This window comes from Gymnoscopelus microlampas (assembly GCF_963454915.1).
Source record: "Gymnoscopelus microlampas genome assembly, chromosome: 9".
NCBI lineage: Eukaryota > Metazoa > Chordata > Actinopteri > Myctophiformes > Myctophidae > Gymnoscopelus > Gymnoscopelus microlampas.
The window spans coordinates 28,275,574-28,291,177 of NC_139946.1; the positions used below are offsets into that span (position 1 = coordinate 28,275,574).

Consider the following 15,604-nt stretch of genomic DNA (forward strand, 5'->3'; position numbering starts at 1 on the left):
AAATTCATTATAATTCTTCAGCATTCCTTAACGCCACACTGGGTAATTTGGCTGCACAACCGTTCCACAACAGCAACAGCATCACCCATGGGTTGCATTCAAAAAAGTCTGCATATTTTTAGCGTGTCATAAATTACGCAACCACAGTGGAAATCAAATCAGCCTGGATTAGCATGAATGATGCTGGGAAGCTGTGTGGACCTGTTTAGATGTTTCCCAGTAAAAATACTGGATTAATTTATCCATTTGTAACTCTGAGGAGGCTCAGAGTTCAATCAACACATGAGAGGATTTCACTGTGTACACATGGTGGCAAGGTCTCAAAGTGGGGTACAGGGACTCTCAGGGTTCCTTGAGGGGGTCCTAAATTGACCCTTACAAGTCTGTAACTCTGGCAGTATACAAATGGAACAACGGGTCCATTTGGTTCCATTAGTATACTGCCAGAGTCAAGGAGGGTCCTTGAAATGTTAAAGTTTGAGAACCACTGGTGTACAGTACGGCCACTGGCCTCGGTCAGCATTTACCTGCCAACCAGACGGAACCAGGGGAAGCGGTCGTAGAAGGGGTCCCCTCCAGTCATCACGCTGTCACCGTCGTCAGCGGCGGTGCCGGGAACCTCGGCCGCGCGGTCGTACATCTCTCTCATCAGGTCCAGACGCTGCCTGAGAGGAGCAGCACGCAAATGTCACCACATGAGGGGGATTGTATAAAGATTAAGAACCATCACACATACACACACGCACGCACGCACGCACGCACGCGTCTGGGACTCATCTTGCAAAATGCTTGACTGATCAGCGCCTGAATATTCATCACATTATCTCCATATTTGGAAGTCAGCAATATGTCACAGTAGTGCCAATATGATTGATACTAGTTCCACATGGAAGCCACACCCTTGACCCTGACTTTTTGAAGTCATGTTATACAGTATCAAGGAAGTGATTGTGTGAGCTATAACACAGACTAATCTAGAAACGACAGGTTGCAAAACAAGACTTTCAACTTTTATACCAAAAATACAAATCTAATCATGTGAATCTCAGGATCCACATGGAAACTGCGTTGCTCCAGTGAGGATATTGGACTTCATGCGGCCAGCCTGCTTGTAAATCAGCTATTGTCAAATAGCCAAAGTAAAAAATAATTAAAAAATGGTCTATAATAAATAAAAGATAGTCTTTAAACACCTAGCACAGTAGATGCTCAAAGTACCTCAATTTGTCTAACGTCCAGTAGTGGGTGGCTCCGTTCTTCTGGTCCTGCACCTCCACAGCCACTATGGTCCGTGGGAAGTGTCTGGTCTCTCTGTCCTTGGCCGCCTCTACAGGCAGCATGTCCGGGGGTAGCGGCGAGTACAGCGTGTCGGTGAGCAGCACAAACTGGAACTGAACCTGCAGGGGGCAACATAGGACAAGGCGTGGGGTCAGAGTTACGCCTGTGGAGGGGATGTGAGTAGGGTGACCATATGTCCCGTTTTGTGCGGGACAGTCCCGCATTTCAGTGACTTTTCAAGCGTCCCGCAAATTGAGACGCTGTCCCGCATTTTGATTGATAGGCTCCAGTTTTCAAATATGCGTTTAAAATCTTGATTTTATCAATTAACTGGCTGTGCGCAGCGCAGCGGAGCAGTGGAGCTTGTCATCAGGGGGCGAGCCGAGTGTGAGTGTGTGTGTGTGTGTGTGTGTGTGTGTGTGTGTGTGTGTGTGTGTGTGTGTGTCTGTCGAGACTCGAGAGGAGAAAAACGCTGCCCCAGTTAAAACACTCGCCCCAAAACACACTCGCCCCTATGTTTTTCGCCGACCGAGGCCGCCAGATATACCCGGGGCGAGTGTGTTTTGGGGCGAGTGTTTTTCTTTGGACGAGGCGGCCGCGGCCGCGTTCTTGTGAACGAGCAGTGAATTAAATCACGTGTTGCTGGTGGAATACAAGTCGGAAAGAAAATAATCAGCAGCTCAACAACATATAAGAGGATACAAGAGCTATCTGTGCAAAAGCTGCAAAGTGTGCATATTTAAGCAAGTATTTTAAAACAGTGAAAGCTACCGAGGAAAAAGAAAAAAAAAGTAATAGACCCCGCCAGGACTCAAACTAACGACCAGTGACCACGTTGTGAATAATTATAAACAAACAACCTCCTGGTGCTTGCTTCCAAGTTGGGGGGTAAACCGAAGGTATTGAAGAGGAGAATGTTATGGTCATCAGAGATCAGAGGATTTAGCAGCTGCCCAGCCATTCTGATAATGTTAGGATCAATGGACCTGCCAACAGTGACACTACAAGCAGGTAGGGTCGAACCAAGTGTTTCTAAATTGACTGCAGTCTGCACAGAACCCTATCCATCAGATCCAAGTTTTTATTTGCATAGTAGTTCTATTATAGTTATTATTATCATACTCCTATTACAGAGAAGACTTCATACCCCCCACTTTTTGCAAAAAAAAAAAGTTTTAATTGTAATTTTTTTGATAATAAATCGGTCAAATCAGGCAAAAATAAGAATTAAATAACATAACCCTAACCTAACACGAATCCTAACCCTAAAACCGAAATAAAGTAACCAAAAACTGGTAAAAAACGAACCCAATCCGCCCAGAACCGCAAAAAAAATGCACGCGCGCGCGCAGCGTGCATGAGTCCCGCGATGTCCCGCGGAACGGGTTCATCTGTCCCTCATTGGCCCTGTTTGGATCTGGTCACCCTAGATGTGAGTTTAGAGCGGTGGTTCTCAAAGTGGGGTCCGAGGTCCCCCAGGGGTACTTGAGGGGGTTCCAGGGGGTCCCCAGCTAAATGATGGACAGGGACCAAATGGACCCTTGTGGGTCTGTAACTCTGAGAGTGTACAAATGGAAGCAAATGGACCCTAATGGGTCCATTTGGTTCCATTTGTACACTCTCAGAGTTAAATTAACATTGATTTTACAATATGAATTGGGGTCCCAGAGATATACATGCCATTAAATGGGGGTCTGTAGCCTAATGCATGTCAAACTGGGGGTCCTTGAAATTAAAATGGTTGAGAATCACTGCTAAAGCCGTAAAAAATCTTCTCTTATGGGGGTCCCTGGCTTATCTTTTGAAATAGGGGTCCGCGGGCTAATAAGTGTCAATTTGGGGGTCCTTGACATGAAAAAGTTTGAGAACCACTGCTCTAGTACTACCGTCCAGGAAGTGAATAGCATTCACTGGATCCTGTGTCGTCGTGTTTCTAGTACAGTGGTGGTTCTCAAACATTTTAATTTCAAGGAACCCAAATAACTCTCAGAGTTACAGACCTGTAAGGGTCCACTTACAAGTTAACCCCTCAAGCAGTGGTGGAAAGTAACTAAGTACATTTACTTAAGTGCTGTACTTATGTACAATTTTGAGGTATTTCTACTCCACTGCATCTCAGAGACAAATATTATACTTTTACTCCACTACAATTATTTGACAACATTGGTTACTGGTTACTTTATAGATTTTGATTATTATATATTACAAAATATACATTAACCACTTCAGCTCTGTATGCATTTCGTCCATTTGAAAATAGCCAATCCACAAACTCACAACTCATCGCGATGCGACGCGTTGTGAGCTTGTAGAATGTTTCTACACTGCAGTATTGATACTTTTACTTAAGTAAAAAAAAAAGTACTTCTTCCACCCTGAGGGTTCCTGGACCACCACTGTTCTAGTGGTCTAATCAGACAGACACTGATTGTGTCTGGGTCACTAGTACGAACTTCCTGGTAGGTCTCCCAGGAGCTAAGTTGAGAACCACTGATTGATTGGGTTAGAGGCCAGTAACTTGCCTTCTTTTTGAGTTCCACACTGATGGCGTTGGCCTCCTTAAGGAAGATGGCGTTGCCCCATAACAGGTCCCGCAGAGACGTGAACTGGTAGCACCTCCACTTCCTGAAGCCCCAAACCGCAAGCTCCGTTTCCCTTTCCGTCCACTGAACTGTGGGTCAAAGAGGATACAAGATGACTATTTACCCACTTTTTTAGTGCAGTTATCCCATTATGGAGGTACTTTTTTGGAATACTCTACCTTCTTCTTCAGGCTCCCCCTCTTCCTCAGTAGCCTCTGGGTTACAGCTTCTGTCCACCTGCTTCTGAAGAGCCTCCAGCTTGCTCTCATAATCCTATTGACAATTAATCATGCAATCACTATCGAGGACTGACAAACAGGGTTGATCCATGTACAACTGTGATGCACCACCGACCACCAACACAGGTGATGTAACTGGGACAGGATCACTTGACATGAGTGACCAGCAATCTCTTTTGTATTTAGCTCCAGCTGTGACTACAAAGTTAAGCAGCAGAACAAAGTTGATCTGGACACTGTGCTGTTTGTGAAGTGCACCAGAGTTCTGTCTGAATGCACCATCTTTAACAATGCATATAAACTACACTGTATACTTAAAGATGAGTACCGTATATGAAAGTCTAAAAGTGACAATTTTGTTGTTGTTTGTTTGTCTGTTCAGTAGTGTTTACCAGTCTTTGCTGCTCCAGTAGGTTGTGGGTCTCTTCTCTCTCTTTGCGATACTGGTCCTCCAGTTCCTGCAGCCTGAAGACATTTAGAAGCACAGACGATGAGACGTGGCATGGCATACCAAAGTAAACATTATTTTTGGCTTCCATTCCAGTGCCCTGAGGCTTCTGCATGGATTCTTGTCTTCCATTTCAAACTGGTTTCCAATCACAGTGCTGTGGATTATTTCTACTGTATGCTGTGACAGCTATTAAGCCTCAGGTAGTGATGACCGTGCTGGTTTCATCCTCTCCTCCCTACCGTCTGTACCTCCATTATGTCGTTCTGTTCCACTTCATGTCGAGGCTGTTTTATACTCGTGTCGGACGGCAAAGATTACGTGGTTCACTGGACCAATGATAAAGATACTCATCTCTTGCTAAATAAAGAAAAACTAACCTGAGGGCCGGTTAGCGGGCTACCATGGAGATGACAGACACTTTGTTTGATCAAAGAACATCTCAGTGTCCTCATGCTCGTTGTATAAGACACACTTGTCTTATACGAGTATAAAACAGCCTCTCTCTCTTAAGGGCTATACTGTAATAATGATAATGGTGTGATGTGGGGTAGCAGTGGCTCAGGAGGTAGAGCAGATGCTTTGGAAACGGAAGGTCCCCATCGGAAGGTTAGTGTCAAAGTGTTGACCCCAAATTGCTGGCCATGAGCAGGTTGGTGCCTTGCATGGTTTCCTCCGTCAGTGTGTGTGAATGGGTGAATGTAATGCACACATTGTAAAGCGCTCTGGATAAAGGCGCTATATAAATGCACTATTTACCATGTGAGCATCCACAAACGATAAAGTCCTGTAAACATGTTGAATGTGAGTGATGCCCTGTATTTTGATTGGATTTGAATTGTCTGTTAATGTTTTATCGTTCATCACAGTGCTCTGAAAATGATCCCAATCATATTGTTATTTTTAAAGTTATCGTTTTATAGTTAATATTATTGTTCTTGGTGTGGAGTCTGTGGACAGCCGTTTATTCAGTTTTTGCAGATTGCCGGCATCCTTGCTGGTTCTCCAATGTACATTGAAAAAGAAATCCCTGAGTGTTAACCGCTTCATCGCGGTGTCGCACGGCGGAAATAGCCAATATACAATACAATGCGACCCGGTGTGAGTTTGTAGGCTATATTGGTTATTTGAGGTATTTTTTAAAACATGGGGACACCAGGCTGAAAATGTATAATGTGACTCTTTGAGAGAGTGTAAAAATGGAGGTACCTCTGGTCCATCTCTTGTTTCATGTCGATGCCTTGTTTGTCCAGCAGCTCTCTCTGGGCGAAGGCCCAGTCCACAGGCTCCACAGGGGTTTCAGGACAGGGGGCTCTCTCCCTCTCAGCCCTGGCCTGCTCTGGATGGTTGAAGCGGAACACGTGGCTCTTCCCCAGGATGATGCGATTTCCTGCAGGTTGAAGCCCAGAGATGGTCATCAAAAAAGGTGAAAAGGAGATTAAATATTCATAAATGACAGAAAATGGTGCCACGCCTTGTGAGGCTAAAAAATAATTTGACCTAGTGAAAAGGAAACAGGGGTCAAATTTAAAAGGATACTATCTCTACACTACACAACTGTTGATGGTTATTGACGCTAGATTTACAGAACAGAAGAAGTAACTGACCTGATTTGAGGACTGTGGGCTCTGTGACTAGCTTTCCATTGACGTAGGTCTCAGCATCCTCGCAGGGCTCCAGGATGACTGCTGCTTATAGGAACACAGGTGGATGACATGATGGTGAGACCACACTTCCACAACAACACTAACTTAACCTCCAATGTGTTGCAGATGTGAGCAGTAGCTTACTCTCTCCCATGGGACCAGTACTACTGGTGAAGGTGCAGTGTTCGTCCTTTATGAAATGTCCACTGAGGACTATGTCCTGACGACTGTTGGCATCTACGCGACCCACCCTGAGAAAAGAAGACATGAATACCACGTTATAGCATCGCACACACTGATGCATGGGCCTGCTACAATAAATACTGCTATGTTTTGTCATTTAGAGTAGCCAATTATTATTACCCCAGTGAGGAGCCCCCACCGGGAGGACGTAGTGCCTCCGTCCTACTACTCCCATTCAACAGCCCCTGCTGACAGGTACCACCCCAGCCCGTACGAGTCGCTAGCGCAGCGACAAAGATCACCGCCCCCGCCTGGCTTCTCTCCCCCGAACACGAGCAATCGTGTTCATAGACATTCTGCAAGACGCAGGCACCGTGGTAGATTCGAACCCTATACCCCTTTACCCTTGAGCCACATGAGCACCCAGATACCCCAAGAAGCCCAATTACTACTACTGTATGAAAAAGAGGAGAAATCCGACACATGTTGGGCAAGTACTTGCCCTGATGAAGACCAGTCGGTCGAAACATGTTGGCTTTTAAAACGTTTTGTAAACGTTTAGTACCTTGATTTTACGCCCCCTCTCCTCCGTTATATTTCTTGTGTGCTCAGATCGCTCCGGTTTTTCTCTCTCTCTCTCGCTTTACTACTACTGTATGTTGAAAACCAAGGCATTTGATGTGATAATATAGATTAATCAAATTATAATTACTAGTACATTTGCCTTGTTGTAATAATAGAATATTAATTGTGGGCAAAGCAAACCATAGCTCTGATCCAGAATTGACATGAAGTAATATGATATGTCTTGCTTTGACATACTGTACAGGAAGTGCCTGTAACAAAAGCCCAGTCAGTTCAGCTAACAGTGAATTTTATTTATTGGATAGAATGACTCAACACATGAGTCTCACATGTCACTGAATCCAATATTGTACATTTGTTTCCACTGACTTTGTAATGTTATGTTACGGTTTATCACAAATACATTGGACAGCCCATATGCATTGCTTGAGTGTTCTAGCACAAGTGCTAATGTTATGTTCAACACCTGTCCGTAGGAGGCTTTTCTAGATAGAATACCACTGTAATCTAAAATAAGGGAATTAAACATCACTACAATACAAATCTAACACAATACATAAACTGTAAAACAACAAGGCAACATAATGATACCAATAAACCAATAACCCTGTCAACCGTCACCCGTTGTTTTGATTTTAACCATAATTTGAGTCCTCTGTTAAACACATCAGTCTGTAGTTTTAGATCAGCGGGCAGAGAGTTTTTCCCCCTTTACTCAGAAGGTAGAATAGACTTTCCAAATGAATAGGCTCTATGCACATCAGCCATATTGGAAAGACATTGGGCCTCTTCTTACTTCCTTAAAAGGTGTTACCAATAATACTAATTTAGGCTCTGTTCCATTCTGGTCAAACAGAGTCAGGGTGCTGATGTTGTGCATGTTGGCTTACTGTCTGGAAACACCAGTGGGTCTCAAGGTCCAGGGACCCTCATGGTTCCTTGAGGGGGTTCCAAATGACCCCTTACGGGTATGTAACTGGACCCTTACGGGTCCATTTGGTTCCATTTGTACACTCTCAGAGTTATGGGAGTCCTTGAAATTAAAAAGTTTGAGAACCACTGTGCTACACTAAATGGAACAGAGCCTTCATTAGTATCATTGGTAACACCTGTGAAGGCCCAATTTATTTCCAATATGGCTGCTGTGCATATAGCCTATTCTAGCACTGGTATATCATACAAAGTCAGTGCTGGGGTAACAATGTTTCAGCAGGGGGCGCCATTCTTCAATTAAAGGTTTTGAGGTCTTACCTGGTGATCCCATCTTTGATATAGTACAACAGGCACTCTGACATCAGAGGATCTTCATTGAGGTTCACCAGATGAGGAGTCTAATAAAGAATGTATGATTTACTGTAAGTGTCACAATAGCCATTCAAATGCATTGACTTTTTGTTGTTATATACAGTATTTTCAATATAAGGTACACACTGCAAAATTCTGAATGTCAATTTAACATGAGGGTGTATAAATGGATCCTTACTGATCCATTTTAACGGCGTGGCTCTACTAGAGGCTAGCCATCTATGAGAGAGTCGTGTGTGTGTGTGTGTGTGTGTGTGTGTGTGTGTGTGTGTGTGTGTGTGTGTGTGTGTGTGTGTGTGTGTGTGTGTGTGTGTGTGTCTGTGTGTGTGTCTGTGCGTGTGTGCGTGGGTGCGTGTGTGCGCATGTGCGTGTGCGTGTGTGTGTGTGTGTGTGTGTGTGTGTGTGTTTTAATTAACATTCAGGTTTTTGCTGTGTGGATACAATGCACAGCAACCCCTCACAGTTGAGGAAAAAAAACAGATCAGCAGGATCATTAACAATACTTAAAACCATGCAGACAGCTTCACCTCCCCACCGCTCCTCAGCATGAGCTAATGACTGTAACATCGTCTCCATCAAATAACATGTGCCTCTTGGCAAACAGCCATTCATCGCTACAATAGGGGCACCACCGGTATCTCTTTTCCCCATCGTGTTTACATCCATTGCTGCCTGGCTGCAGTGGAAGTGTTTGCAGTGAATAATGAAGTGTATTTAACACAGCACTCAGTGAAAAGGAGAAACCCTTGACCGGACCAACCCTGGTTCGCAGCCCTACGTGAGTGGCTACGGTATGGTCCGTGTCTAAGCAGGGAGACAATTAACACAAACACTTTTAACTACATTACCGTGGCATTCATGCTCTTATCAAGTGTTCAAATATATATTTTCAATAGTATAACAATTCCGTCTGTCTGTCTGTCTGTCTGTCTGTCTGTCTGTCTGTCTGTCCATTGACAGGGATGTTCTGAATTCAAGAACAGGACAGTAAAGAAGGAGCTACTCAGTGTTTGTTTGCCTCTGAGAGTGCAGAGATGGACCCGTAAACAAACGCTGAGGAATACAGTGAGTGTACAGATGAGTTCAGAGGAGGAGATAGTTTGACACACTCCACAACTACGAACCTCATTGGGGGAGAACAGCCCCACCGTGTCAATAAACACGGCCTCAGGCTTTCTGGGGTTATCCGAAGGCTTCGGAACAAACGGACAGTCAATTATTCATTTGAGTTTATCCTCCGATATTCAACAAGAATTTCACTCATGTTGCTTGAGTACGGCACATATGACACTCGAGGATCTACAATTGTACCTTCTTTGGGGAGAAGACTCCGACGGTTCCACCATCCTCTCGCATCGCCACACCCATCTCTGCCAGCAAGGCCTCTCTGTATGGAACAATACAACCAGGCTCATTTGTTAATAATAAAACACACCAAAGTGGATCTCGACTCCTGTACTTTTACCGGTACCCCTGAGGCGAAGCAAGCAGAATCTGAACCCAGCAGCAAACTAGATTATACAGTCCTTTACCACAAACCCTCAGTAACACTGATAGTATATTATACCTATGATAGGTTTACTAAACCGGGGAGATCAAACTCACTTCCTGCCTAATGCTTAATTTATGCTCCAGACAGCGTTGCAGATCAAAAATAGCAGATCTATAAGCTCACAATGAATCACATCGGCAATGTGTTGTGATCAGCTATTTTCGGCCTAAAATGCTTTCATAGGATAAAGTATAAATCCGGCTTAAGAAAGACGTCAGTCCTATACACACCTTTCCATTCTAATGGCCTCTGTGCGGCGAAGCTTCTCCTCCCAAGTTTCATTGAGTTCAGCGATGATTTTCTCAGTTTCCTGATGTTTGAAATGAGAGAAACATTCAAGTAAACACTGAGATGTCGTAAGGCAAGAGGCTATAGATCATATTTTCCAATATGTATGCAGTTGATGGGATATTCAAAGTTAAACACAACTCTTCTGAAAGACCACGGTCATGGTGGCTAACCTGATACTTGAATGTGATTGGACGAGCACATCACGGCTTTAGCATATCATAGAAATTATATGCTACAGTATCACAGGTGAACAACAGATCAAGGATGTTAAAGAGGCGCGAGTTGGTCGTTTTTCACCTTCAGCCTCTCGATGGCCTCCTCGCTGCCGGGGCTGAACATGATGCGGTCGTGGAGGCTGGCGATGGACCCGGCGCGGCTGGACAGAGCCGTCAGGGACGGAGACGGACTCATCCCCGTCATGGCATTGGTCACTGTGGAGAGATCATCTCTTTGATTGACAGGTGGTGGGCGTTTATTGTTATTGGAATCGGACAGGTCTGTCAGGAAGTCAAGGGGAACGGGTACGTCGGGGTGAGGTAAGGGGCGCAATTGGGCTGTGTACGGGAAGCAGGGCGGGGGGGGGGGGGGGGGGGGGGGGGTAGGGAAGCAAGAGGAAAACGAGGAGGAAGCGGAAAGATAAGGAGGAAAGGGAGAAGAAGGGGGTGGAGACGGAAAAGAGGAAGAAAGAAGAGAAGTAGCTTGAAACACATCGGATATCTGTGTTTAGATGTTTACAGTGCGACAGTATTGTGACACAGAGCAGGGCCAGGGGGATAGAAGCCACGCAGCAGAGAAGGCCGAGGTAGCAGCATTGCCGATGCACAGCAGCCACACAACAGGAGCAGCTTCAAAAGATGCAAACATCCAACTAAAGCGGGACTGGAGGGAAAGGAGTGTTCATTTAACCACTTAAGCCTGATTTATACCTGTGTAGGCGTGGTGACAACAGCCAAACTAGATCTGCTATTTCTGCAAGATTTCTTTAACATTGACTTGTGAGATTTTGAACATCTTCGCCTGTTATGACATGCCCAAAATAGGGACACCAGCCAGGTTCAAAGTGGTCAAATCAACACTCCAGATTTTTTGGGTTGCATTGTCAAACATCGAGCAAAGGGTTTCCCGCAGAACCATTCGACCATTCAACTGCAAGACCATTCAACTCCTGCAAGGACCATTCAATAACACTAGCAAGTTTACGACGCACATCCATCACTCCGGACAGAAGCTCTACAAGTGGATTAAAGCAGTGGTTCTCAATGTGGGGTCCGGGGACCCCCTGAAACCCCCCCAAGCCCCAGCAAAATCTGTTTAACCACTTTAACCCTATATACAAAATAGCCGATCTACAATCTTGCAACATTTTAACAACACTAATCTACTATGGGGTCATATTTTCAGATGGGGGTCTAATACATATTCATTTCCTTGACATGAAAACGTTTAAGAACCACTGGATTAAAACTCTGCTGCCAACCTGCCATGTTCAATCAAAATAGATTTTGGAATAAATACATAAAGAATTAGAGCTGCAACTATCAATTGTTTTCTTAGTGATTATTCTATTGACTACTTTTTCAATTAATCAAATAATCGAGAAGCAATCTTTTAAAATATTTTGTACGAATCGATAAACCATTTAAGCCTCATTTCATACTTGAAATAGGATTGACCTACAAGTTCATAACGCATCGCATCGTGATGTGTTGTGAGCTTGTACATCAACTATTTTAAAACTATTTTGAAACTCTTCGCCTATAATGTCATGCCCAAAATAGGGATCGATTACCACTTGATTATTTTAGATTATTAGATTATCTTCAATTAATTGTTACACTCCTAAAACGAATCGGCGAACGCCACTCGAAAATATATATTAAAAAATCCCTTTTTGTGCATGCACTCGACCACAAGGCGAGACGGATGCCTGCTGCTGCGCGTTTCCGGCTCAGACCACTAAAAAGACTGCACATAGAGGTCAGATTACATCTAAAAGCCTTGCTCAATTCATTTACTGCTCCATGGGCAACCGTAAAATTACCAGGAAATCCATTTCTGTGGCAGAGTGGAAGGCTCACAGGAGGGTAACTGTGAGACAAAGACCTTTGGATGCGTTGAAAAACGATACGATTATTATCACGCGTATATCACTGATTCTTCAAATATATTCAGTTGAGCAAGCTACTGTATGCTTAAAGCAGCAGCTGATTCTATACAAATCTTTCTCCTCTCTTCACCACTGAGTCTCGTGTTTCATTCTCAAAGACACTGGTTTTCAACGTCGGGTTCCAGGGACCAACAGGGGGTCCAAATGGACCTTTTACGGGCCTGTTACTCAGAGAGTGTCCATTTGGTTCCATTTGTACACTCTCAGAGTAACATTTTACAGTATAGATTGAGGTCCCAAGTATAGTTTAGTTCAGTGATTCGCAACCTTTTTAATTTCAAGGACCCCCCACCCACCCCCAGTTTGATATCCATTAAGCTACATTAGGCCCTTTTGAAAGTGTTTTTATTTATTTTTTTGCTCTGGCACCGCAATCTACACTGTAAACTCTTCAGTATGTATTTAACTACGGGTCCATTTGGTTCCATGTGTACATTCTCACGAGTTACAGACCCATTCGGACCCCTCTTGGGTCCCTGGACCCTACGCTGAGAAACAACGCTTCGAGACACAGCATGCTGGCCCTGCTATGCAGCTGCCATGGCAACACACAGCAGTAAAGAGGGGCAGTGTATCATAGTCTGGACAATCTCTGCTGTCTGCCAAAAGCCAGCATCTAATTAAAGTCCATTAATTATGTCCTATATTATGGACAGAAAATAAACATTGATGAGATGAGCTCACTGGAGATGTCTAGCTTAATGACCTCACAATGTACCGATGGCAGTGGGTATTGAAGGCCATATAGCATCGTTACATGTTGTTTAACGCAGTGGTTCTCAAAGTGGGGTCTGGGGACCCCCAGGGGTCCATGAGGGGGTTCCAAAGGGGGGTCCCCAGCAAAAGGAGTTCAACATAGCAAAGGAATCAGTTTGACCACTTTAACCTAATTTTATACTTCAGCTATTTGAAAATAGCCGATCTACAAGCTCACTATAGATCAGCTTCTTTTGAAAGATTTAGAAAGATCTTGAAGATTTTTTTTGAGAAGCACTGGTTTATAGAGCCTGACCCATGTCATAGTTTTGGGTCTGATGCCCATTTTGGAGAGTCCTAAACTACAGATTACCAGTGTTTTTTACCCATATTTTGTAAAAGAGTCATTTAACTTTCCACTTAAGCTCTATTCAAAGATTTTCAAAGAATAGGCCAAAATAGGGACAACAGGTTGACGGTGATCGGGACACATCGGCTGCATAATTACCGATACTGATGTTGTCAAAAAAAGTCAAACAATGGCCGATATATCGGTCAAATCTGTATATTGGTAGGGCTCTACAGTTGTTAACCCATTAAAACCGGGAAAGCATCTGTAATAGCAGATTTACAAGCAGATATACACTGCGAGCTTGTACATAATGCTAATTTTTTTTACACATTTTTTTGGGGGTCCCTAGCACAAAACATGTTCAAATGGGGGTCCGCGGCCAAATACATATCATTTTGGAATCAAAGTTTGAGAACCACTGATTTAGAAGGCATTTGTAGAATCGGCCTCAAGTCTTAAAGGACGACTTCACCCATTTTCAACCTATCTTCATATAATTGGTCCTCACTAATGCTTATAATGATATGGCACCATTTCTGTCTACTCACTCTGTGTCTCAGAGGAGGGCTGTGGACAGCAGACTGAAACCCGCCTACCAGTGACATCATCGATGGGCAATCCAAGCTAATAGAAACTGCAGGCTTTCTATTCCTGGAAAGTTAGCATGCTATAATGGAAGCCATTGCTCTCGCGTTAATAAAAAATACAATAATAAATGTGTAACCTTGCCTAACGATGATGTCACCGGTAGGCCGATTTTGAACCACGTCTTGCCTGATTGCCAGTAGCCAATGGGAGACAGTGCAGTGTGGTATCACAGAGAGGGACCCTCTGCCAGAGGAAGGGCTGCAGCATTCACTGTCAATCTGAGCCAGCTTGGTACAAAGCTTTTCTCGCACAGTCATCAAGGAAGCGGAAGCATTAACTAAATTATAATATATATCTCAGGCTGATTGGAACAAATTGCATCTCTTGCGTGTGTGCACTTCATTAGCGTTGCCGAAGCTCATTCACTGATGCCAAAAAGCTACAAAGCCAATGCACACAGAATCTCTACAGCACCACTGAATTGGCACCGACAGCCAAGAACTCTCAAGATCACCCAGAGGACAGGGCTAGGCAATTTACCGAAGAAATATCGAAAGTAATCGATATTTAGAAACAATAACCGACTTAATCTTGCTTATGTAGGTTTATCAAATAATCAAGAAGCAGTTTTTGTTCTTATTAATCAATGAATCGAACAAAGATAAATTGATTCGTTTGATTACCCACTTAACCCTGTATTATACGTTGTTGTACAATGGTGGCATACAAAAATCTCAAAAATAAATAAATAATCGTGACACTGATGTCAAGTCATATCGCCCAGCGCTAACAACGGCCATAAATCAGCATCAAGCCGATGCGAAACAGGCCCCGGTTGTTTTCTACTTTGCCTTAACATTAGCATCTCCAGGTGGGATAGAAATCAATATTGACTAATCATTCAGCCGATCTCTTTGACTGATCATTCCTCATGATTACATGGTGCTGCAGAGAACAAAGTGAAAGCTGCTATTGTACTGGAGCCGTCAAGAGAAGGCCGGCAAGCCGGGATGAGAGGAGTGCAAAGCCACAGAGCCATAGAAACACACATTTCAAACCCGCTATCTCAGTGCCCGACCCCCGATATGCTGAGAGAGAGGAAGGAGAGAGAGACAACGATGGAAAGATACAGACAGAGAGACAGGAAAAACAGACAAGGTAACATTTTAGATGGAGTTATGTACAAAACAATCCTCAGTGTTATTTTAACTCCTTAAAGGCCTGTACCGTATACTATAACAAATAGCGAAAATAGACGATCTACAAAGTCAACTATTTTCGCTACTTGGAAAATTGTGAAATTTTGGGGGAAAAAATGAATAGTTGCAGCCAACACCAAATTGAAATTTGGTTACATTTTGCATGCTCTCAGTTACAAACAGATAAATTAACACTGAGGATTTTACTGCGAGCCAATTGCTGAACGTATTATTTATCATCACACAAAACAAATATCACGTGTACACTTTTTTTCCGCTGGAAATACGTCCCAGGAAGTACAAGTCAGTCTTAAGGGCATTGCTCAGTGAATTAGCTGATGAGCGCACTCGACTGCACGCTGCAACAGCCTGGCGACTTCTCTCTTGCCAATGAATGAATCCCAAGGTTCAGGCAGGACAATGGGGGCGATAAGCGCCACATTCTTGCGATAGTGTTGTACACACGTGACGCGCATGAAAACAGAGAGAATAA

At 43.8% G+C, this 15,604-nt stretch overlaps 1 protein-coding gene across 1 annotated transcript in view; it reads right to left on the bottom strand.

The window, feature by feature from the left end:
* kif1aa (kinesin family member 1Aa) overlaps positions 1-15,604 on the bottom strand; it is a 74,842-nt gene that overhangs the window by 28,498 nt on the left and 30,740 nt on the right. The window contains exons 14-25 of the mRNA XM_084067651.1: positions 10,407-10,606; positions 10,049-10,128; positions 9,578-9,653; positions 8,213-8,292; positions 6,338-6,444; positions 6,155-6,238; positions 5,757-5,937; positions 4,492-4,564; positions 4,040-4,133; positions 3,801-3,949; positions 1,219-1,397; positions 528-665 (exon numbers count right to left, since the gene is read on the bottom strand). Of these exons, the coding sequence (XP_083923777.1) occupies positions 528-665; positions 1,219-1,397; positions 3,801-3,949; positions 4,040-4,133; positions 4,492-4,564; positions 5,757-5,937; positions 6,155-6,238; positions 6,338-6,444; positions 8,213-8,292; positions 9,578-9,653; positions 10,049-10,128; positions 10,407-10,606 (1,441 nt within the window). The remainder of the gene's footprint in view (positions 1-527; positions 666-1,218; positions 1,398-3,800; positions 3,950-4,039; positions 4,134-4,491; positions 4,565-5,756; positions 5,938-6,154; positions 6,239-6,337; positions 6,445-8,212; positions 8,293-9,577; positions 9,654-10,048; positions 10,129-10,406; positions 10,607-15,604) is intronic.